The 25,724-nt window shown below is 38.3% G+C and overlaps 2 protein-coding genes across 2 annotated transcripts in view; both read right to left on the bottom strand.

Annotated features, from left to right (window-relative positions):
* LOC132983671 (sialoadhesin-like) overlaps positions 1-5,725 on the bottom strand; it is a 48,676-nt gene extending 42,951 nt beyond the window's left edge. The window contains exons 1-3 of the mRNA XM_061050097.1: positions 5,677-5,725; positions 4,956-5,028; positions 4,245-4,592 (exon numbers count right to left, since the gene is read on the bottom strand). Of these exons, the coding sequence (XP_060906080.1) occupies positions 4,245-4,592; positions 4,956-5,001 (394 nt within the window). The 5' untranslated portion in view covers positions 5,002-5,028; positions 5,677-5,725. The remainder of the gene's footprint in view (positions 1-4,244; positions 4,593-4,955; positions 5,029-5,676) is intronic.
* LOC132983663 (B-cell receptor CD22-like) overlaps positions 1-25,724 on the bottom strand; it is a 100,788-nt gene that overhangs the window by 45,832 nt on the left and 29,232 nt on the right. Inside the window, exons 5-6 of the mRNA XM_061050084.1 lie at positions 12,976-13,239; positions 1,992-2,255 (exon numbers count right to left, since the gene is read on the bottom strand). Coding sequence (XP_060906067.1) covers positions 1,992-2,255; positions 12,976-13,239 — 528 coding nt within the window. The remainder of the gene's footprint in view (positions 1-1,991; positions 2,256-12,975; positions 13,240-25,724) is intronic.

Here is a 25,724-nt window from a genome sequence, read left to right as displayed (position 1 = left end):
CCCCTGCGGTACTTCACACCTATGCGTGAAATAAGGGGGGAACGGAACCTCTCTCTCCTCATTGGAGGGGACCTGAGGTAGACCCCCCATGGAGCTTATGCATTGTGATATAAGCTGGGTGCGAAGGCTTTGTGTACGGATTTCACGCCTTCAATTTATTAAATATAGTTATTAATTATTAATATTTTTAGTAATTGAATAACTAATTTGAGACTGATTTGAGTGATATTTTGGTTATATTTACCTGAGTACAGGTTGGTGCCCCAAAACGAGATTAAACATAGCTCAATGATATTTTATTTATATTATGAATAATTCAATATAATTATTAAAGAATATAACCAAAGTTGACTTGATACAACCCCAACAAATGGTGCCCCGTGTGAGGCCTTCAATAAACCAGCTTTGTTGCCTTGTAAATGCACAGTAATCCAAACTTAAATCCTAAAAGGGATCCTTCTGAAGAAAATTATATTTTCTTTAAATTTTTGGTTGTTTAAGCAAAGCAGACATCAAACTGTGGCTTAGTTGTGTTGTATGTTGTTGGTTAATGATTAAATGATTTGAGTGATATTTTGGTTATATTTACCTGAGTACAGGGTGGTGCCCCAAAACGAGATTAAACATAGTTTAATGATATTTTATTTATATTATTAATAATTCAAAATAATTATTAAAGAATATAACCAAAGTTGACTTGATACAACCCAAACATTTGTGTCTTCTTGCACTGGACCAGAGGGACCGACTGACACTGTGGTCCTTTTGGGTGAATCTGAAATATTATTACAACATTAAAGTTCTACGTCGCTACGACTCAGTCGTCTTTGTCGTATCACTGCATGTACTGAACCATGACGGTGGTACAAATACCATTTAAGGCCTTATAACCATCATAAAATCCAAACTGGTGAGTAATGAGAAAATTCAATCCGCTTACAGTGTGAGTCGATAAAGACAATAACTAATCAGAACACAATATATTTTTTTAGAGAGTGGTGAGGACGGCGGAAAAGATCATTAAGACTCCACTTCCTCCCATCCAGGAGATTGCAAAAATCCGCTGCCTGACCAGGGCTCAGAAAATCAGCAGAGACACCTCCCACCCCCACCAAGGACTGTTTTCGCTGCTGGACTCTGGAAAGAGGTTCCGCAGCCTTCAAAGCAGAACTTCCAGGTTCTGTAACAGCTTCTTCCCACATATCATAAGACTTTTGAACAAAAAAAAATAAAAAATCCCTCCATTCCCCCTCAAACCCCCACATAGGACTACCTCACTGGGCTGTAAAATACAATATAACATACATCACAAACGTGCAATATATTTATCTGTATAGAAATTTTATACATAGCTTTTCTTTTCATATCTATTTATATCTACACCTTGTTTTTCTATGTGAATACTTGCTGCTGTTTTTATCCTGCACTAACGAGTCAAATGCAACAAAATTTTGTTCTTATCTGCACTGAAAGTACAAGTTTGAATGACAATAAAGAAAGTCTAAGTCTAACATGTCCATTTCTGCTGTCACAATGAACATTATAATATGGGGTGTGTATGGGACTTCTGGTTCTTTTTTCTTCTGCATCAGTTCCATTTTTTGAAAACCAGAGGTTGCGGCGTGATATCATCTTGAGTCCCATGCTTATAAGATTGCCATTGTTTGTTTGCAGTGCATCTGACAAAACAGCTTATTTAAAGATTCAGTATGAATCTAGAATATTTTGGGGGTACCTGATGGATTAGATTTTTTGAGGTAATTTTTGTGTTGACTTAGGGTAGCCTTGACCATATTTGCTCCAGCAGTGCGTTGTATTGTTCAACTCAATGTTGAAAAGCTTCAAATCCTCTGTGTAGTTGCTTTAAACATCTGTACAAACTAAAGATGTTCATTATTAACAAAGATTATTTACATTCCTCATTTGTAAAACGCTGCACAAAAAAAGCCTGACCTACCTGCATTTATGCAAATGTTTCAAACGATACCTACACTGAACATCCATCTGTGTGTTGTTCGATCTTCCACTTCCCTCTTCATTTGCTGCACGGCAGAAAAAAGGTCCTCTCTCCCTAGAAGCTTTGATGTTTAAAACACTTCCAGTCTCCATGAAAGTCTCCTGGCCTCCATCAGCTCTGTACCAGGTGTAGTTCTTTACAGCTGGGTTGGCATTAGCACTGCAAGTCAGTGTCACATTTTTGTCTTCTTGCACTGGACCAGAGGGACTGACTGACACTGTGGTCCTTTTGGGTGAATCTGAAAAGAGAGAAAGAGAAAGAGAAAAAATAAAGTTATATTTTTTGAATATGTAGTTTATTTGTGATGAGGGATAGAGAATGTTAAGCCTTTATCCTGAACAAGCCCTGCTAAACATCAATAGAAACAGCTAGTAGGACCAGTGTTGGTCTGTAACGTATCACTAGTAACGCGTTACAGTAATAATATTACTTTTACAAGTAATGAGAAGTGTAACAAATTACTAATGAAATTCCAGTAATAATATTACAGTTACCCACACAAAAAATAACTTGTTAATACATTACTGTTGTTGTTATTACCCCACTTCAGATTTATGCAACAAACCCCAGATTCATTTCATTGCGCACCTCAGACAAGCCGGAAGGTAGCGAGCTTCATGGTTGCCAGATATGCGGATTTGGGCTGCTTTTTAGGTGCCGCCGAGGGTAGTTTTTTTTTGGCCATTGGGCTTGTTTTGTCATTTGTTGTCACACATACCTGGCAACCCTGGCTAGCTTGAAAGATGGAAGTATACATTTTTACATTCAGCGGCTGGAAATATTCCCATTACTTAAGTTTTGTCGACAGGAAAGATGACAAGAACATCATTGTCAGATGTAAATTGTGTCCCAGTACCAGGACTCTTTATACTGCAAAAAACAGTACTTCAAAACTCCTTAAGCACTTACAATATCTGACGACGACAACACAACAACGTGAAGCTTGCGTAAATAAACTCCACCAATGAGCTGCAGAGGATAGCTGTTATGGAGTTAGATCAGTCTCAATATTCACAAATGCACACAGAAGGATTCATAAATGTATTTCAATGCACACACAAATATATTTCATTCTATATGAATGTAAAACAAATCCACAAATAAAAAAATAACATTCACAAATGTATTTCTGATTCACACACAAATATTTATAGTTTTGTATACATAGACTAATAGAAACAAATATATAAACTGTTCAGTCTGAATTTACAAACTGTTTGTGAACCTCACTGCATTCTTAATTTGTTTTTTAAATTGGATATTAAAGTCCAGTGTTACATTCATTTATAATCAGATCCAACTGTGACCTTTAACCCTGTGATGAAAACACTGAGTGTGAAATGATCTGTTGACGTCTTTGTGAAAAACATGCAGATTGTTTTCTTTATGTTTAAGTATTGACAGGAGTTATTAAACCACTGTGTGACATTAGTCATCACTGCTGTTAGCTTACGTGCAGCTTGCTGGTTTGTTGTTGCATGTTCAAAAATGATAGTATCATCAGCGTACATTAGGATGTCTGTCCTAATAGCATTCATTTATTAGATCATTTATGTAGAGGCTAAACAACAAACCATGTTCATACAATGAATACATCTACAATCAAACATCTGAGTGGAGAGAAAAGAAGGTTATCACACATGGCAGTATGCACACCCCAGGTGATGTCCATGCTCGTAACTGTTTGCTAAATGATTAGAAAACAACAAACAATGAAGAAGAAGCATGTATTTTATGTAATCAATTTAATCACAAGACACACATACTCACATGTAATGTTAGCTGTTAAACTGGTTTTCACAGATGACTCAGTGCTGCCATCTTGTTTTCTGTAGACAGCAGTACAGGAGATTTCCTGTCCGTGATGGAGGTGTGATGCTTTGAAGTTCAGCACAGAGATCTTCACTTTAGTTTTGTCCTGATTCTCCTGCAGGGTCTCCTGACCTTCACCCAGGCCGGGGCTCCATGTCAGATTTGGAGGAAGAGACAGACAGGGAGCTGGAGCAGAGCAGTTCAAACTCACTGAGGTTCCCTCCTTCACCTTCAGTGTGGGCGGAGTCAGAGTCGGTCTGGGTGGATCATCTGTTCAGAAGGTTCATAAACATGTATAAACAGTTATTTCTCTCTACTATCAAAGGTTTGATTTATTTTCATTTGAAGTAATCAACGATAAGGTCAGAGAACTACTACATGACTGAACTGTTAATTAGTTTCATTTGAAACCTACCTTCGACTGAAATTTTCACGTCATGAAAATAGTATTTCAGAATGTCACATTCCAATCTAAAATAATACTCTTTGTTGTTTTGAGGTTGCATGTCATCCAGGGTTGTGGTGCAGTCTTTTTTTGTTAGGTCACCGATCAATTGTCCTATGATTGCACTCTGTTGTGGATTACTGCTATCAAACACAACAAGTCTGCTATCAGATTCTTTCCATAATGCTTTACATGTGTTATCTAAGTTGACATTATGTTGATCGTCTACGTCAAAGGAGCAGGGGATTGTCACACAGGATCCCTTCAGAACCTCTATATTATTTGGTATAATGATCTCAAACTGTCCACACAGGGCACCTGAAACACAAGAAATAAATCCTTATTACAATTATACATTTACAATAGAATCCTTATTCATATTGAGTTCATAATGTCTATATTAGTAAAATCAGCAATGTTCATTGCGTGTCTCTCTGTTAAATAAACAAACAAAAGATAAAGTCATGATATATTTTATTGATGGCTCTATTTCTAAAAATCTTATCAGTATGCTTTCAATGATAAAATAGTCTTCACATAAAACTCAGAGGATTCATCATTTTCACACAGCTTTTTTACATTAAAGTTGTGAATTTAACACCAAATCTCTACATTATGATATCAAGAAAGCAGAACATATTAGTAGCTAATTTCTTTGACAAATATAAGTGAGCATCTCACCTTGCAGCAGACAGCCAATGAGGAGGAGAGTCAGAGCTGCAGCCATCTTTGTGTTTCAGAAGAGGCAGAAAGTCTGGAGAGAATACATGTAGATTCACAGTTTAGTTTATTTCGCTCCAAATAAACTTAGATTTCATTTTGAGGCTGTTGTTGAATGTGATCTTTGCAGAAGTTGCAGATGGAGAAATATCTTGAAATGTTTAAATCTTCATCAATGTGGAAAAGGTTGGATCCAGAGTTTAGTTAACTAAATTGATCCCAACAAAAATAAAAGACTTCAAGGTGTGCAGCTTCTCATTTTAAGGTTTAAATTGAAATCTTTCTGCATTTCATTCAATTCAAGTAAAGATGCTCATTATTAAAACGTAGATGATGAAATTATTATAAAATAAAAAAACAGGAAGTTTGACTGCCTGCCTCAAGGAAAAGAGACAAAAGAGAAAAACTTTTTTTTTTCTTGAGTTCATTTTGTGTACAACCTCTTTAAGGAATTCATTTGATCAGCAATAATGCCCAGAAGAAAAACTGCATGAGAGCTTTAAAATGTTCAAAACTTGATCAAAGTGAAAGTTTTTTTCTTTCCCCTGTAACAAAGTTTGTTTGATCAACTTCAGAAAAAATTAACTTATTAAAAAGTAACCTTTATGATAATAAACATGTTGATTTGTTATATCTCCTGAAAAAGGTATTTAAAAGTTATATAAAAGTTTTTCAAACTCACGTTTTTGTCAGGTAGTTTTAAGCAGAGAGGTGAAGGATGTTTAGAGAAGTGAAGTTCCTCATCATTTGGCCACCTTCATAAACAACATTGAAAATTTGACTTGAATTTAGGAAGTCAAAAAAAAAGGAACTTTCATGTTCACATTGAATGTTTATCACTTTTTACATATAGTTTTCACAGAGTGCCACATCATTCCTCACCGTTCATTAATGTATTGAGTAAAGTGGTGAGTAATTACGTAAATGTGAGTGTGAGTGTGTGAACAAGTATGTGAATAAGTGTGTGTGCCAATGAATACGATTGAATGAGTGTGAGAGTCTGAGTGAATCAATGAGTGAATGAGTGTGAGTCTGAGTGAATCAGTGAGTGAATGAGTGTGTGAGCCAATGAACATGATTGAATGAGTGTGAGAGTCTGAGTGAATCAGTGAATGAATGAGTGTGTGAGCCAATGAACATGATTGAATGAGTGTGAGTCTGAGTGAAGCAGTGAGAGAATGAGTGAGCGTCTGAGTGAATCAGTGAGTGAATGAGTGTGAGTCTGAGTGAATCAGTGAGTGAATGATTGTGAGTCTGAGTGAATCAGTGAGTGAATGAGTGTGAGTCTGAGTGAATCAGTGAGTGAATGAGTGTGAGTCTGAATGAATCAGTGAGTGAATGAGTGTGAGAGTCTGAGTGAATCAGTGAATGAATGAGTGTGAGTCTGAGTGAATCAGTGAGAGTGAGTCTGAGTGAATCAGTGAGTGAATGAGTGTGAGTCTGAGTGAATCAGTGAGTGAATAAGTGTGTGAGCCAATGAACACGATTGAATGAGTGTGAGAGTCTGAGTGAATCAGTGAATGAATGAGTGTGAGTCTGAGTGAATCAGTGAGAGAATGAGTGTGAGTCTGAGTGAATCAGTGAGTGAATGAGTGTGAGTCTGAGTGAATCAGTGAGAGAATGAGTGTGAGTCTGAGTGAATCAGTGAGAGAATGAGTGTGAGTCTGAGTGAATCAGTAAGTGAATGAGTGTGAGAGTCTGAGTGAATCAGTGAGTGAATGAGTGTGAGAGTCTGAGTGAATCAGTGAGTGAATGAGTGTGAGAGTCTGAGTGAATCAGTGAGTGAATGAGTGTGAGAGTCTGAATGAATCAGCGAGTGAATGAGTGTGAGTCTGAGTGAATCAGTGAGTGTGAGTCTGAGTGAATCAGCGAGTGAATGAGTGTGAGTCTGAGTGAATCAGTGAGTGAATGAGTGTGAGTCTGAGTGAATCAGTGAGTGAATGAGTGTGAGTCTGAGTGAATCAGTGAGGGAATGAGTGTGATTTTGTGAGTGAGTAAGTGAACAAGCGAGTAAGGGGCGCATACTGTTCTTAAGATTGCCCCACCTTCCCCAATCCCTCGCTGGCCGGCACGGCCTGCACTCACACTGCTCCAGGACAAACCGGGTCTGGGCACGGTTACCTCTTGTACATGACGTCGTAATACAGCACATGCATGGTTTTATGTTATTATGAAGCGTGCTCAGTTTACAAATAGACAAACTCTAGAACATTTTTTAAAAAGGGACGCGAAGTTGAGTCCGTGCCTGCACATCGGAGAACACGGAGAACTTGACCGCTACTTTGAGGCTTATTTTGAGTCATTTGAATCAGATACAGCCAGAACACTCCAGATTTCTCCATAAAAAAAGCCTGTCAGCGTTATGTTCCTGCGTATTTAGGCATGGTCCAGATTGCCAGTGTAAGTGTGTGTCTGAATGAATGTGGGAGTGATCATGCCAATATGGCATTAAATAAAAAAAAAATAGTATATCAATAAAGTTTATTACCACAATACGCCTCTACATTACATGGTAGTAAAAGCTATTCATTACGGTTATGAATGACATTCAGCTAAACTAGCAGGACTACCAGGAATTGCTTTTTTTAACTTGATTTAAGAGAAGTCCTTCTTTCTTGGTTTTTATGTAATAATAATAATACATTACAAACATTATTGTTATAGCACCTTTAAAAATAGATGTTTACAAAGTGCTTTGAATGACAAAGCAAAGGCAGGAAATCAGGAGAATAACATGATGAACTTCAACAGCCAGGTGACAGAGACATAGAAACAGCAAAATCCCCCTAAACGTGAAGAGAAACTTGTTAGGCTGTACAATGATATGAAGTCTCAATATCTGTAGTAAATAGGCAACTTCCAAACCTACAGCCTCTCCTAATCAGCCCCTTTTTTAAATTATAAATTATCTTCCCATTTGAACTTTTTGTCTTTGTTATTATCGGTTCTTCTGATGTTAAGTTGAGTTTCTTTGCCTTTTGGCTGTCTGATTTATATACAGTACTGTGCAAAAGTTTTAGGCAGGTGTGAAAAAATGCTGTAAAATAAGAATGCTTTCACAAATAGAAGTAATTATTTTTGATCAATTAACAAAAAGCATTTTGTGAATGAACAGAAGAAACATCTAAATCAAATCAATATTTGGCGTGACCACCCTTTGCCTTCCAAACAGCATCAATGCTTGTAGGTACACTTGCACACAGTTTTTGGAATATCTCGGCAGGTGGGTTGTTCATGCAATCTCAGACACACTCGATAATGTTGAGATCAGGACTCTGTGCAGGCCATACCATCACTCCCAGGACTCCTTGTTCTTCTTTACGCTGAAGATCGCCCTTAATGACATTGGCTGTATGTTTTGGGTCATTGTCCTGCTACAGAATAGATTTGGCACCAATCAGACGCTTCCCTGATGGTATTACACTGATGGTATTACATGATAGATAAGTATCTGCTTGTATTTCTCAGCATTGAGGACACCATTAATTCTGACCAAATCCCCAACTCCATTTGCAGAGATGCCCAAACTTGAAAGGAACCTCCACCATGCTTCACTAATGCCTGCAGACACTTGTTATCTAACGCTCCAGCTTAAAAAACATCAATTTAAAATCATCAATCAAGTTTGGTGTGGTAAGAAATCAAAGATTTTATTTTTAGGCCATATCACCCAGCCCTAGTTTCAACATTTATTTTGAAAGAAAATATACATTCAAGAGACCACAGCATTCTTAAAAGTTCTAAAAACCAGCAATAGAACTGTAATCTAATTATGCATCACACTCTAGTCTCTAAATTTAACCTGGGCATATTCACATTCGGAGTCCTTCTTCACATTTCTAGGCTTCACTTCATTGTATAGATTTACACTCTCTACTGCATTGCTCGCAACATTTCTGCCCAATTCTCCATCTAAGCGCTTCTCCTCCAGATAGGAGCGACCTGACTGATTTGTGTCCCCAGAGCTTCCTCCCACCTTCTCCCCTTTGCTCCTCCAAGTCACACTAGTGTAAATCACATCTTTGCTTTCCTCGTTTTTCTTCTCTGAACTTGTACTGGCATCTTCTGTGTTGTTTCGGCTTGAGCTTGGTAAATTGGTGCTGATTGGCTCAGAGATAGTTGCAGGTTGGGTAACACCTGGTTTCTTCAGCTGAGTGGTGTTAGCATAAATGACCTCATTTGTTTTGTTGGGTTCCTACAATCAAAAGGAAATGTCGGTTGTAAGGTTATTCTGCTTATTTAAGTGACACTAAGTAGAAAACTGCTGGATTCCAAGACAAAGTACCTCTTCTCCACTTGGTAGATGTTGGCTCATAGCAACTGTGCTGGCGTTACCTGACCCCTGACTCTTAAGCAGGTTGTGTTGAGTCCTCTGAGCCCTGAAAAAAACAGTATAGTTTTAAACTTACAAGAATATACTGAAAATATCCTTGTTTTTTCCCCTGCTAGTTTAAAGTTGAGAAAAAACTCAGAAAACCAAATTGAGTTGTTTTAACATGGCTCACAGCTCTCGAAAACACAGGATCACATCGTCTGCTGGAAAAAAGTTGTCTAAATGTTGTGCTGAGTGTGGCGAGTATTAGCAGTACTAGCACTGCCAGCCTTTGGTCCTCCTTGCAGGTTTACTTCCACATGCCTGTGCTTTTTACGCTTTGCTCTGGTCAAGATACGCCACTTTAACACGAGACAGCCTACATACAACTTTTACTCCATTTTCTAGATCAAAATACAGTCAAACCTCTTTGCGCTATGACATGCCACTTGTCTACTATGCTGGTTTACATCTAGGTAGTGGAGCATTAGTGCCCGCCTATAGCTTTGGCTGGTGGCGGGCAGCATTTCAGCATCAACATTCTTATGTGTGCATGTGCAAAGGTCACAGTACAGGACATACTCTGTCAAGTAGAGGAAATATTCATGATTACTTCATGCCATAACTTTTTTGTTGCAACATACTAGAGCAAAACTCGTAGGTTTTCCACTCGGACTTCGCTACACCTGCCTGCAAACAAAGGGCTTATTGAGAAGCTGCAAACTGTATCACAGCACACCAATCAGTAAAGAACAGTAAAACACCACATAATGAACCACCTGTGGGCATCCTCTCTTCAGAGTAAGGTTATCAACATTTTTTTTCATAATTTGATACTTTCGACCTGTTTTAAAACAATACTCTTCCAAATCTCCTTTATTCTAATGATTGATAGTACTCAAAAGTACACAAAGCTTTAAATAACTACATATCTTCAGTCATATTTAATCCCAAAGTTGCTTTGAGCAAAAAAGAGAGTAAGAGATCAGCAGTACATCTGAAATTCACATGTCAGCAAATACTGATGTTTCTCCAGTCCTTTAAGTGTCTCATAAAGCTGCATAGTCACGCTTATGTCTCACAAACAGACGCACAGCAGAGGACACTATAAATAAAACAAATATATTGGCAACATTTTCGATCCACAACATTTGACTGAAATTGTGGGCCTCAATTGAAAAATATTAATTACCTGGATAAGACTTGGTCTGCTCATAATACAAAAAAATATTAAACATTTCAAAGATTTTAAATTGAAGACCAGAGGAACACCATATAGAATCTGTATCTTCACTCAAATAAAGAATATAAAATTCCAAGTTGGAGGTTTTTAAACATTTTGCATAGTGGTATTCTGTACGGTTTGGTTTGATTTGCTGTTACCCTACCTGATAACAAAGAGTAGAGCACATACTAGCACTAGGAAGACGACAATGGTGGCGATGAAGATAGGCAAAATCACTGAAACATACAAAGGACAATACGGGATTATGGTTCAAGCTCTTATTCAGACGAGATTATTATTTTAATAAATTCGGACATAACGTATTAATTATTCATTTTTGTAAGTTGTTAAATCAGGACATATTAAAGCTTTCAAGAGGAATTCACCTTCACTACTTACCCATTCATAAAGCTTTCTTGGCAATACTTAGTAATTATGAGAACAAATTGTGAAATGTGCCACTTACCAATAAAAGTTATACTCAGTTCAGAGACAAACCTTGACTTTCTGCAGATGGTGGAAGGCTGTAGAAAATAAATCGCTGAGAAGCAGATCCCAGAGAGTTTGAGCTGCGACAAAGCACAGTGAAGTGATCCTTCCATTGGGCTTGACTCATGGTGATGAGGCTCACACCTGTACCATAACTGACTGCAAACTCTTCTGAGTGATTGACAGCTAACCCATCCAAACTCCATTGTAAAGTGGGAGGAGGATTTCCCGTAGACTCACAGGAACAGTTGACCTGGTTTGCAGTTTTGGTGCAATCAGATGAGGACATGATCTGTGGAGCATCTGTAATGGATGTAGGGAAGAGAGACAAGTAGAGAGTCAAGTAAAGCCATACTGTATCAAATTTGCAAAAGTAAAAGATAAGGCTTATGCCTCTAAAAAAAGTTGACCAGCTGTGAGTGTCCAAGTGAATGAGGCAAAGAAAATTCTAGTTCCTCCATGTCAATCGGTTTTCATTCTGGGCCTGTGTCCACAGAGGGCGCTTTTAACGCTGGCAGCGCCTATTTTCAATACAAAACCAATGTAGTTCAGTGTTTTCAGCACTCAGTGTCATACCTTTCTTGAGTCTACATTCACTCAGCTCTCAGTTGAAAACAATTCCACTTATGGGACAGCACTACGCTCTTCTATGTCACATCTCCATCACCGACCTATGGCGTTTTATCCCAGCCAATAAAATTGCGCCCGCACGTGAGATCCATGCGCGAATTTAAAGGAGCTGTGTGTGCAACTCAAACAGCCACGCACGCATATTATTTTTGTGAGCACAATGCACAGCATTCGCGCGCAGAATTTATCTGCTTGCGCGAGCAATATTGTAACCTGCAAGGAGAAAACCATGCTTTGAGCACGAGCTGCCGAGGGGATTTTTCTTTTCGCACTCAAAGCATGGTTTTGTCCTCGCAGGATACAATATTACTCGCGCAAGCAATTTTATTTGAATGATTGTAATTTTACTTGATATGCACATTCTTACTAAGCAGACCTTTTTGGGGGTAAAGTTAACATTTGCTCGTCTCTAATTTAATTATAGAACCTCATATATAACACAGTGTTTCCCCTACCATTCAGGTCGTTCAGGATGGATTACCCAAAGTGATCTCCCACCACCCTAAAAGAAAGGCACTAAATACTTTATCTATGTAAATTATCCATCCATCCATTATCTATAATGCTTTTCTCCCTTTATTTACAACAAAGGTAATCCTCTACAAACGTTTTTATGGATATGAAGTTTCCAATCAAAGGAAATTAAAGATAAACAAAGAGATTTTCATACATTTTGAAAAATGTAACTGATGAATGACACCTACAATGTACATCTATTTGTCTTGTGTTTGATTGAAAACTTCCCAGTTCATTTTCAGCCTTGCAGAAAATTGGGGCTCTCTTTCTAGAAGCTTTGATGTTTAAAACACTTCCAGTCCCCATGAAAGTCTCCTGGCCTCCATCAGCTCTGTACCATTTCTGCTGTCACAATGAACATTATATTACGGGGTGTGTATGGGACTTCTGGTTCTTTTTTCTTCTGCATCAGTTCCATTTTTTGAAAACCAGAGGTTGCGGCGTGATATCATCTTGAGTCCCATGCTTATAAGATTGCCATTGTTTGTTTGCAGTGCATCTGACAAAACAGCTTATTTAAAGATTCAGTATGAATCTAGAATATTTTGGGGGTACCTGATGGATTAGATTTTTTGAGGTAATTTTTGTGTTGACTTAGGGTAGCCTTGACCATATTTGCTCCAGCAGTGCATTGTTGTGCAACTCAATGTTGAAAAGCTTCAAATCCTCTGTGTAGTTGCTTTAAACATCTGTACAAACTAAAGATGTTCATTATTAACAAAGATTATTTACATTCCTCATTTGTAAAACGCTGCACAAAAAAAGCCTGACCTACCTGCATTTATCCAAATGTTTCAAACGATACCTACACTGAACATCCATCTGTGTGTTGTTCGATCTTCCACTTCCCTCTTCATTTGCTGCACGGCAGAAAAAAGGTCCTCTCTCCCTAGAAGTTTTGATGTTTAAAACACTTCCAGTCTCCATGAAAGTCTCCTGGCCTCCATCAGCTCTGTACCAGGTGTAGTTCTTTACAGCTGGGTTGGCATTAGCACTGCAAGTCAGTGTCACATTTTTGTGTTCTTGCACTGGACCAGAGGGACTGACTGACACTGTGGTCCCTTTGGGTGAATCTGAAAAAATAAAGTTGTATTTTTTGAATATGTAGTTTATTTGTGATGAGGGATAGAGAAGAGTTATGCCTTTATCCTGAACAAGCCCTGTTATACATCAATAGAAACAGCTAGTAGGACCAGTGTTGGTCTGTAACGTATCACTAGTAACGCGTTACAGTAATAACATTGCTTTTACAAGTAATGAGAAGTGTAACGAATTACTAATGAAATTCCAGTAATAATATTACAGTTACCCACACAAAAAATAACTTGTTACTACATTACTGTTGTTGTTATTACCCCACTTCAGATTTATGCAACAAACCCCAGATTAATTTTGTTGTGCACCTCAGACAAGTAGGAAGGTAGCGAGCTTCATGGTTGCCAGATATGCGGATATGCAGACTGAGAATTTTTCCTTATTTGACAAAACAGTTCTTGATTTAGTTTAATTTTGTGTACATAATATGCAGTTAAAAAAATGAAATTCAATATAGTATATCACAATTCTCAGCCTGTCGCAAAATGTTTAAAATCGCAATAATATCGTATCGTGACTCAAGCATCGTTATAATATCGTATCGAAGGGCCTCTGGTGATTCCCACCTCTAATAACAATGTAGACCTATTACGTCTACAGTACAGTGTTGCTTCCTCAGCGGATAAACAGTTGGTGGAAATATGAAAATATAAACTTTACTATGTTTGTCACCATCTTAATTTGTTTTTGAAATGGGAGATTAAAGTCCAGTGTTACATTCATTTATAATCAGATACAACTGTGACCTTTAACCCTGTGATGAAAACACTGAGTGTGAAATGATCTGTTGACGTCTTTGTGAAAAACATGCAGATTGTTTTCTTTATGTTTAAGTATTGACAGGAGTTATTAAACCACTGTGTGACATTAGTCATCACTGCTGTTAGCTTACGTGCAGCTTGTTGGTTTGTTGTTGCATGTTCAAAAATGATAGTATCATCAGCGTACATTAGGATGTCTGTCCTAATAGCATTCATTTATTAGATCATTTATGTCGAGGCTAAACAACAAACCCTGTTCATACAATGAATACATCTACAATCAAACATCTGAGTGGAGAGAAAAGAAGGTAATCACACATGGCAGAAGTGACGGCCATGCTGGTAACTATTTGCTAAATGATTACAAAACAACAAACAAAGAATTTTATGTAATCAATTTAATCACAAGACACACATACTCACATGTAATGTTAGCTGTTAAACTGGTGTTCACAGATGACTCAGTGCTGCCATCTTGTTTTCTGTAGACAGCAGTACAGGAGATTTCCTGTCCGTGATGGAGGTGTGATGCTTTGAAGTTTAGCACAGAGATCTTGACTTTAGTTTTGTCCTGATTCTCCTGCAGGGTCTCCTGACCTTCACCCAGGCCGGGGCTCCATGTCAGATTTGGAGGAAGAGACAGACAGGGAGCTGGAGCAAAGCAATTCAAACTCACTGAGGTTCCCTCCTTCACCTTCAGTGTGGGCGGAGTCAGAGTCGGTTGTTCTGTTCAGAAGATACATAAACATGTATAAGCAGTTATTTCTCTCTACTATCAAAGGTTTGATTTATCTTTATTTTAAAGTAATCAATGATAAGGTCAGAGAACTACTACATGACTGAACTGTTAATACATTTAATTTGAAACCTACCTGTGACTGAAATTTTCACGCCATCAAAATTGTATTTCACATCGAAACAGTCCAATCTAAAAAAATACAGTTTGGTGTTTTGCATGTCATTCAGGGTTGTGGTGCAGTCTTTTTTTGTTAGGTTACCAATCAATTGTCCTTTCTGTTGTGGATTACTGCTATCAAACACAAAAGGGCCAGTGTCCCTATTTCATTTTCTCCATAATGCTTTACATGTGTTATCTAAGTTGACATTATATTGATCCTCTACGTCAAAGGAGCAGGGGATTGTCACACAGGATCCCTTCAGAACCTCTATAGTCTTTGGTATAATGATCTCAAACTCTCCACACAGGGCACCTGAAACACATGAAACAAATCCTTATTACAATTATACATGTACAATACAATCCTTATTCATATTGAGTTTATAATGTCTATATTACTAAAATCATTGACAGGGATAGAGGTTTCAAATGAGTCACAGCTAGAAACCTGACTGCATGGCATCTACTTTGTATTTATATGAAGCAATGTTCATTGCACGTGTCTCTGTTAAATAAACAAACAAATAAATAAATAAATAAAGTCATGATACATTTTCTTCATGTAAAACTCAGAGGATTCATCATTTTCACACAGTTATTTTTTACATTAAAGTTGTAAATTTAACACCAAATCTCTACATTATGATATCAAGAAAGCAGAACACATTAGTAGCTAATTTCTTTGACAAATATAAGTGAGCATCTCACCTTGCAGCAGACAGCCAATGAGGAGGAGAGTCAGAGCTGCAGCCATCTTTGTGTTTCAGAAGAGGCAGAAAGTCTGGAGAGAATACATGTAGATTTATAGTTTAGTGTACTTCGCTCGAAGTAAACTTAGATTTCATTTTGAGGCTGTTGTTGAATGTGATCTTTGTAGAAGTTGCAGATGGAGAAATATCTTGAAATGTTTAAATCTTCATCAATGTGGAAAAGGTTGGATCCAGAGTTTAGTTAACTAAATTGACCCCAACAAAACTAAAAGACTTCAAGGTGTGCAGCTTCTCATTTTAAGGTTTAAATTGAAATCTTTCTGCATTTCATTCAATTCATGTAAAGATGCTCATTACTAAAACGTAGAAGATGAAATGATAATAAAATAAAAAACAGGAAGTTTGACTGCCTGCCTCAAGGAAAAGAAACAAAAGAGAAAAATATATATAAATATATTTTGTCTGAGTTCATTTTGTTTACAAGCTCTTTAAAGAAAATATTTGATCAGTAATAACACCCAGAAGAAAAACTGCACGAGAGCTTTAAAATGTTCAAAACTTGATCAGAGTGAATGTTTTTTTTCTTTCCCCTGTAACAAAGTTTCTTTGATCAACTTCAGAAAAAAAATGCACTTCTTAAAAAGTAGACTTTATGATATTAAACATGTTGAATTGTTATATCTCCTGAAAAAGTATAAAGTCATTTAAACGTTATATAAACTTACTTTTTTGTCAGGTCTTTTTGAGCAGTGAGGTGAAGGATGTTTAGAGAAGTGAAGTTCCTCATCATTTGGCCACCTTCATAAACAGCATTCAAAATTTGACTTGTAAATGAGGAAGTCAAACAAATGCATGTTCACATTGGATGTTCAGTTCTTTTTATGTAAATAGTTTTCATACAGTGTCACATCCTATTTACTATTGATAACAAACATCTCTGTGTGCAAATTATTTCTATCTTTAGACCTTAATTAAAACATTGTCATCATGGGGATGTCAGCATTTGATTAAAATGCAAAAACCAATGAAAAGCCCGTACTGTCAAAATAATGTTTATAATTAATTTTTATGCAATAACACCTTGATGTGTTTTAATATTTACAACCCATCAGTTTGACTAGAATGTTACTTTTTGAGATCCACATACAGGAGGTGACAACTTATAAAAAACATTGTTGTCAAAGTTTCTGCCTAATCATGAACCAATGAAATAAGCAGGCTACTCTATAAATTACTTTTTTAATCACAACAAAATTATCAGTGATGACAAAAAGTACTTTCATTCTCACTCAAAGTCAGCCAACTAATTTTTTTCCAGGTGAAACTGAATGAAATCCAGCTATTTGATTCTTTCAGGATAATCTACTATATAAGAAAAAGACAAAATATAATAAAAAGGTAGCCACAAGGAATCACTGGGAGCACAAGGAAAACTAACATAACTACAAACAACACCGACAAATGACAACGAACTGACACAGAAGGGAAGAAACACAGAGACTAAATAGACAGGGGTAATCAGACACAGGTGAGACTAATGACACAGGTGAAGACAATGAGGGCAATCACACAGAGGAAGGAATGAACACAAGAAACACTGAGGACACTTACAAAATAAATACATGAAACACTAAGACAAAAACACACAAGGGAAACAAGCAACACAAGGATGGACAGGAGAAATTAAAACATGGAAACCTAAACTCTGAAATACAAAACTAAATAAGACCAAATCATGAAAATAATAAAACAACTCAAATAGAGTTTTTATTTTAAAATGGCCTAAAAATAAAGTTAAAATGCAAATTTGATAAAAAGTACTACTCGTCCAGAAATAAACCAAAACTGAGCTTAAGCCACTAGTGAAGAGGCAGACTAAACTGAGGAAGGTGTGGGGGTGCTACCATATACTCACCTTAGTGCAGCACAGCAAATCACACAGCAATCCTCAACAACTTTTGGTGTAGTCCATTTGTGTCCCAGTGCTCTTAAACTCACATGCAAACAAGTGGAGGGCCCTCACCCTGGGTGCCTAGCCTCCCAACTAAGTGACTGAAAGAAAAGCAGGCTTTTAGCCACCTAAAATGAAAACAGCTATTAATAAAAAAAACAAAAAAAACAATCAATGCTTCAACTTCTAAAGTTAAAACTGAGCCACCTACTCACCACTACAGGGTTTCAGTCAGGACTGATCTGGGGGGTGAGGAGTATGAAGGTAGATATGTTGCAAAATGTGAGAGCTTGTAGAATGAGATGTGAGCTTGTAGAATGAGATGTGAGCTTGTAGAATGAGATGTGAGAGCTTGTAGAATGTGATGTGAGAGCTTGAAAAAGTGAACTTGTATGTAAAAATCATAATTTACTCAGATTTTTTTAATAACTTGTGCCTATTATCTTTTACAACCACAACTCTCCAATTACAACTTCTCAAATCTTCACAAACTACTTTTCTCGCGTGAATCTGCGCTGCTTGAGTTTTGCAACACATTTTGCGAGACGTCTCTAGCAAAAGAAATTTGTACTTGTAGAAATGCCCCCCTCCCCCCGCTCTCCCGTGTGTGTGTGTGGGGAGGGGGATTGACCAATCAGAAGGGAGGAATTGCAGGTACCGGGGGGGGAAGATGGTTTCATATTTGACAGTCGCCTGTGTTCGCGTCGATTACCGTCGATAGCTCCGAGTCAAAGCCTCGATTTCTCACAGTTTGGGAATATGTTGGAGAGCAGATTAAGGCAGACGTTTCACAGTTTTGATAAACTTCAAATGACCAAAAATGACGATGCAGCTGGGAGCGCAAAGAACTGAATGTCTGTCCAACGCGCCGGTGACTTAAATAAGCTTAACTGACTAGTGAGTGGGACAGGTTAGAGGCATGCATTCAAGACCTCAATGTTGTGTTGTCTACCACAAGAACATGCGTCGTTTTGAAGAGATGGAAAATTAAATGAAGTTTGTTCAATGGTGGTCGATACTTTCCTTAACTTTTCCCTTCAGGCCCGCACGCCGGTCACGTGACTAAAGCTATACATATTTTTTTCTCTATACGTCTCCATACGATTTTTTCGCAGATGATTTATTACAGAAAACACTTCTTGAGGAAATTAAGAGACAGTGCCAATACATAGTTTGTCCAGCAGGAGGAGTGCTATTTCGACAGTTTAAAAAAACTCTCAGCAGTCTGCAGCACAAGAAGCAGAGCAGCTCAGCTGATCAAATCTGAAATCTGAAATGTTGCGGGCGGCCCGATGCTCTCAGAGCAGATTGGGGAGGTTAAGATTGGATCTTTACACCACTCACACTACAAAATAGTCCACCAGATAATCAGTTCTGATCAGCTTCGAATCGGAAACACCCACGCAGTTGACGGTAAGGCAGAATCGGACTTCAAATCAGCCCGATTATCCTGCAGTCTGAGCCAGGCTGTTCAGATGTGTCATTTTTACATCTCAGCTAAGAAAACAATGAGACAAGTACGAGACACAGTCCAAGTTCTTTAAATCATCTTGTGGTGTCTCATTCTAAGATCTGAGTTTTAAAAAAAGTGAGACAAGTGTGAGATCTCAGATGACTAAGTAAGTAAAGATTATTTATATAGCACCTTTCAAGAACAGACGTCACAAAGTGCTTCACAATAAAGGATTGAGCAGAGACATTATTAACAGACAATTACATAAAATCGAATATAGACGGATCAAACCAGTCTACAATTGACGTAGAGGATAGATATAATGTCAACTTGGATAACACATGTAAAGCTTTATGGAAAGAATCTTATAGCGGACCTGTTGTGTTTGATAGCAGTAATCCACAACAGAGTGCAATCATAGGACAACTGATCTGTGACCTAAGAAAAAAAGACTGCACCACAACCCTGAATGACATGCAACCTCAAAACAGGAAGTGTATCACTTTAGATTGGAAGGTGATGGTGTCAAATATTATTTTCCTCAAGAAATTGAAATTTCAGTCAAACGTAGGTTAAAATTACATTTATTAACAGTTCAGTCATGTAGTAGTTCTCTGACCTTATCGTTGATTACTTCAAATGAAAATAAATCAAACCTTTGATAGTAGAGAGAAATGACTACTTATACATATTTATGTACCTTACAAACAGTTACGAGCATGGCCGTCACCTGGGGTGTGCATACTGCCATGTTTGATAACCTTTATCCTCTCCACTCAGATGTTTGATTGTAGATGTATTCATTGTATGAACAGGGTTTGTTGTTTAGTCTCTACATAAATGATCTCCCAAATGTATGCTATTAGGACAGACATCCTAATGTATGCTGATGATACTATCATTTTTGAACATGCAACAACAAAACAGCAAGCTGCACGTAAGCTAACAGCAGTGATGACTAATGTCACACAGTGGTTTAATAACTCCTGTCAATACTTAAACATAAAGAAAACAATCTGCATGTTTTTCACAAAGACGTCAACAGATCATTTGACACTCAGTGTTTTCATCACAGGGTTAAAGGTCACAGTTGTATCTGATTATAAATGAATGTAACACTGGACTTTAATCTCCCATTTCAAAAACAAATTAAGATGGTGACAAACATAGTAAAGTTCATATTTACATATTTTCACCAACTGTTTATCCGCTGAGGAAGCAACACTGTACTGTAGACGTCATAGACCTACATTGGGATTAGGGGTGGGAATCACCAGAGGCCCCAAGCTACGATATTATAACAATGCTTGAGTCATGATACGATATTATTGCGATTTTAAACATTTTGCTATAGGCTGAGAATTGTGATATAATATATTGCGATTTTCACTTCTTTAATTTCATATTATGTACACAAAATTTAACTATGTCAAGAACTGTTTTGTCAAATAAGAAATGTATCAGTCTATTCATCTGACTATAGTCTTTTTAATTCTACACAATGAGAGTCGAGCCCATAGACTGACCAACACTGTGATAAAAGCAAAACCCTGTAAAAGGGTCACAATCTGAACTGATGGTGTTTCAGTCTAATCAAACTTTACTGAACACAAACATGTACGGACGACTGAACAACTGCAGTCATTTTTACAAATGCAACTTGTTCATAATGAATTGTGCCACCCCTTCAACAAATAAAAATTAAAAAATCACATATTTGCATATTTACAGTGCCACTAGCTGTTTCTATTGATGTTTAGCAGGGCTTGTTCAGGATAAAGGCATAACTCTCTTCTCTATCCCTCATCACAAATAAACTACTTATTCAAAACAGTGAGACAGCTTGGTGGAAGCAAAACTAGCTTTCGACTTAACTGTTGTTTTTTGATAAATTCTCCTGAGAAAGCTTACATTTTATTCGTCAAGATAAGAAGTTTATTCACTGTTCTCTTTTCAGATTCACCCAAAGGGACCACAGTGTCAGTCAGTCCCTCTGGTCCAGTGCAAGAAGACAAAAATGTGACACTGACTTACAGTGCTAATGCCAACCCAGCTGTAAAGGACTACACCTGGTACAGAGCTGATGGAGGCCAGGAGACTTTCATGGGGACTGGACGTGTTTTAAACATCAAAGCTTTCCGGGAGAGAGGACCTTTTTTTTTCTGCCGGGCAGCAAATGAAGAGGGAAGTGAAAGATTGAACAACACACAGATGGATGTTCAGTGTAGGTATCGTTTGAAACATTTGCATAAATGCAGGTAGGTCAGGCTTCTTTGTGCAGCGTTTTACAAATGAGATAGTAATGTAAATAAACTTAGTTTTAATAATGAAAATTAATAGTTTGCAGGAGTTTAAAGCAACTACACAGAGGATGTAAACATTTTCAACATAGATCTTCACAACAATGCTTTACTGGTGCAAATATGGCAAAAGCTTGTTTTTCCCCCGAGAAATCTACAACAGTACAGGTACCCCTAAAACTTGAAATTTTCTTGATTCATCCTGAACCTTTAAAGGAGTTGTTTTGTCAGATGCACTGCAAAAAAACAATGGCACAAGCATTTGACTCAAGATGATATCACGCAGCGACCTCTGCTTTTGAAAAATGAAACTGATGCAGAAGTGCAAAAAAACAAATGTTTACGTATGTAAACAGTTTGATGAATGAAAGTGAACCTGTGACTTTGTGACAAATCTACCTCAGATCGGGGGCATTATACCAAATGAAACATATGGCTGCAAGGTAGCACTTGATATTAAATTCTGCCCAGCCCAGTGCAAAGAGGATCTGAATCGATGGGGACATAAAAATAGGCGTAGCAAAGGTCCACTGTTGTGAAACAGTTGCCTGCCATGATGGCTTGAAACAAGGCCTTCAACATCCGAAAGGGAAGCACCTTGAGGTACTTGTTGAGCCGACTAAAATCTAGAATTGGGCGGAATCCCCTCGTCCTTTTGGTGACAGGAAAATATCCCGAATAGAACCCCTGTGGTACCTCTTCCAGTGGTGTCTTACATCAACCGGAGTTTTCATATTTTGCATTTAAATTGTGTTAAATGAGATGAACGTGTTCTTCAATAGGTTCAGCATGAGGCCTTTGGCTACCTCCCCGGCCCCTGATAACCACACAGACCCTACATCCTCCCCCCTCAAAAAGCCCCCCCCCCTCTCCGCAAGTTACTTGGACGGCATTCACTGCCCCCCCAACATGCTCTGACCCCCACTGTGCCCCACCCCTACCCCACACTTCTCTGGCCTGTCTGTCTGTCTCCAGTAGCCAGGTGAGAATGCAGCTCGAGAGACTCGGCCAGAACAAGGCAGCAGGTCCAGATGGCATCAGCCCCAGAGTTTTGAAAGCCTGCTTAGGTCAGCTATGTGGCATTCTACAGCATCTTTTCAACCTCAGCCTCAGCCAGGGGAGGGTGCCAGTGCTGTGGAAAACATACTGCCTTGTTCCGGTCCCCAAGAAACCCTCTCCCTCTGCCCTCAATGAATACAGACCAGTTGCCCTAACATCGCACATCATGAAGGTACTTGAGAGGCTGGTCTTGGCCCACCTGAGACCACAGGTGACCAGCTACCTGGACCCATTGCAGTTTGCATACTGCCCAAGGGTGGGGGTTGAGGATGCCATCATCTACCTACTCCACAGAGCCCACTCTCACCTAGACAAGTCTGATAGCACTGTGAGGAATATGTTTTTTGATTTTTCAAGTGCTTTTAACACCACACAGCCAGTACTGCTACGTGAGAAGCTGGAGCTGATGCAGGTAGACACCACCACAACATCATGGATTACCTGACTGACAGACCACAGTTTGTGAGGCTGGGGAGGTCTGTGTCTGAGCGGGCGGTCAGTGGCATAGGAGCGCCGCAGGGGACTCTGCTGTCCCCTTTCCTCTTCACACTATACACCTCAGACTTCCAGTATAACTCTGAGGCTTGTCACTTACAGAAGTTCTCAGACGATACTGCGGTAGTAGGGTGTATCAGTGGTGGAGAGGAGACAGAATACAGGATGCTGGTGGATAACTTTGTTGCATGGAGTGGGAAGAACCACCTGGTGTTAAATGTAACGAAGACCAAGGAAATGGTGGTGGACTTTAGGAGGGACAGGCCTGAGCTAAGCACCATCTCTATCCTTGGGGATGAGGTGCAGGTGGTGGAGTGCTATAAATACTTGGGGGTGTACATGAACAATAAACTGGACTGGAAGCACCACACAGAGGCCGTCTACAAGAAGGGTCAGAGCAGACTCTACTTCTTGAGGAAGCTTAGGTCTTTTAATGTGTGTAGCAAAATGTTATCCATGTTTTATCAGACTGTTGTGGCAAGTGCCATTTTCTTTGCAGCCGTCTGTTGGGGCAGCAGCATCAGGGCTTGTGACTCTAAAAAGCTTAACAAGCTGATTAGGAGGGCTGGCTCTGTGCTGGGGACTGCTGTGGAGCCCCTGGAGGTGGTGATGGGGAGAAGGATGATACAGAAACTGTTGAACATTATGGACAATAACATACATCCCTTACACAATCTTGTGTGTGAACAAAAGAGTGTTTTTAGTGGGAGGCTACGGCAGCTAAGCTGCAAAAAGGACATATTTAAAAATACTTTTTTACCTACTGCAATTGCACTTTATAACGACTCCCCTTTAAGTAAGGACAGAAGACATTTAAACTTTTAAACTTTAGCCTGCGTTGCATATATCATATATCAAACTGTATTGTGGGCTCATGTTTTTTTGTATGGGTGGGATATGTATGTATATATGTGTACTTTCACTTTTAAAGCTCTATTTATTTCTTTTTTCGTTTCCAATTTCATTGTTTCAAGTTCAAGTTGCATTTCAAGTCTTTGTTTAATTTTTTCGTGTTCTAATTGCAGACATAACAGCTCTTCTTGTTGTTCAAATGTTAAACTTACATTGACAAAACTAGGTGTAATGCTTGCCCCTATTTTAAGGACTCTATCCAAAAAAGCTTTTAGAGGAATGTTACACTCATAAGCCATTGTCAAAATCCCAAGTCAAGTCAACCATTGATCAAATACCAAGTTTAAAACCCACTTACCAAACATCACAAAAAATATAATGTAACAAGGTAATCTCTCCAACAAACAAAGAAAATGTGCTGCTTTACTTTACAAGTTTTATAGAGTCACCCCAACACCTATACAAATAACTAACTCATCTAAGACTCACTTCTTCAATGGCTTGCCGGGCTCGAGGCATCTCCCAAACTCAGAACATCCCAGCTACACCCCCTCCCCAGAATTACCACCAAAAACAAAAATGGCAAAATACTAAAGTGGCAAGTCCTGCTTACCTGGTGGCTCAAGCACTGGAGAACAAACTGGAGATGAACACTTTTGAGTTCTCAAATATTTCACATCTGATTCACAACTTTCATGACAAACCCTCAAAGTTGTAAAAAGAGTTTCCATCAGTAGTATCCTACTGAGGTGTCAGGCAAAAAAATATTTATTTCGTCAGAACAGACAGGTGACACCTCTGGACACTCTGTTACAACATCATGTTGCTGCAGGACAAATTGCATCTGGGTTAATTGCAAATCACTGATCAAAACTCACCTCTTCAAACAATCTTTTGATGTATGATTGTGATATGTGTTCTGTTTATCTGTAGCTGTACCTTTATGTTGTTGTCTTTATGATTTGTGTGGAATGCTGCAATGTCTGTTAGTCTGTCCTTACTGTGCTGTTTCTTTTGTCTTTTTTAACAAATGTTTAATGTATAAGAGTTTTTGAAAAGCGCTTATGAATAAAATGTATTATTATTATTATTATTATTAGATATAAGAGAGACATTGGCCGATATGGAGCGCAGCATAAGGGAAGGAAGACTGGTTATATTCTTTCACAAATTCATTCACCCTTTCACTTCAACCTAAACTACTTCCTCTGTCTACCTGCTCTGGTGATCAGCTGTTAATGGGTGTTTATTCTTTAAGTAATTAACCAACTAGATTCGGACACAACCTCTCTCAACCAATCATCCTGCTGCGACAAAATGCTAAAACAGTTCTCTCTCTTCCCCAGTCACCTCCATTCCAGCTCAGCAGAGTCCAGATTCAGGCTCATTATAGCCTCCATTCCTCTTCACCACCACCAGTGTCTAGACTCCATAGGTGGGTTTTCCTATCCTGCTGTTGGCCTCATTACCCTTCCGAGTACATGAAGTCGTCACGATGGAGTCTAATCCCCCAAAGACTTTGCACATTCAAATCTAAATTGTTGCACATTTATTGTTAAATAAATAATTGTTCATTCTCAATTAAGTCTCTCCTGATTGAAATATCAGTCTCAGGTTTTTTTTTCCTTCCTAATATCAATATCACTACCCAACACTGGCTGTTACACACTGATGTCACTGCATTCACTTTATCTTATCATTTCTGTGTCCAGAGGCTGTCCGTAATGTGTGAAAAAAAATGAATGTCCTGTTAGTGCTGTCATTTTATATGATGCAACCCCAATACTGGATGTTGTCCTGTTTGTTGGGATAATGTTGAATTTAAGTTGTAAGATATTGAGACACAGTCCCACGGTGCTACTGATAAACTCAACTAAATAATTCATGGCAGGATTAGGAGAAGGCCGTTAGTTTGTTTCCTCGAGGAACAAGAACACCTCTAATAGCGTTCATCAACAATCTACTGCTGTCTGGGTTTTCTGAG

The sequence above is a fragment of the Labrus mixtus genome, chromosome 11 (assembly GCF_963584025.1).
Source record: "Labrus mixtus chromosome 11, fLabMix1.1, whole genome shotgun sequence".
In the NCBI taxonomy this organism is placed as follows: Eukaryota; Metazoa; Chordata; class Actinopteri; order Labriformes; family Labridae; genus Labrus; species Labrus mixtus.
This window is presented reverse-complemented; position numbering and strand designations above follow the sequence as displayed.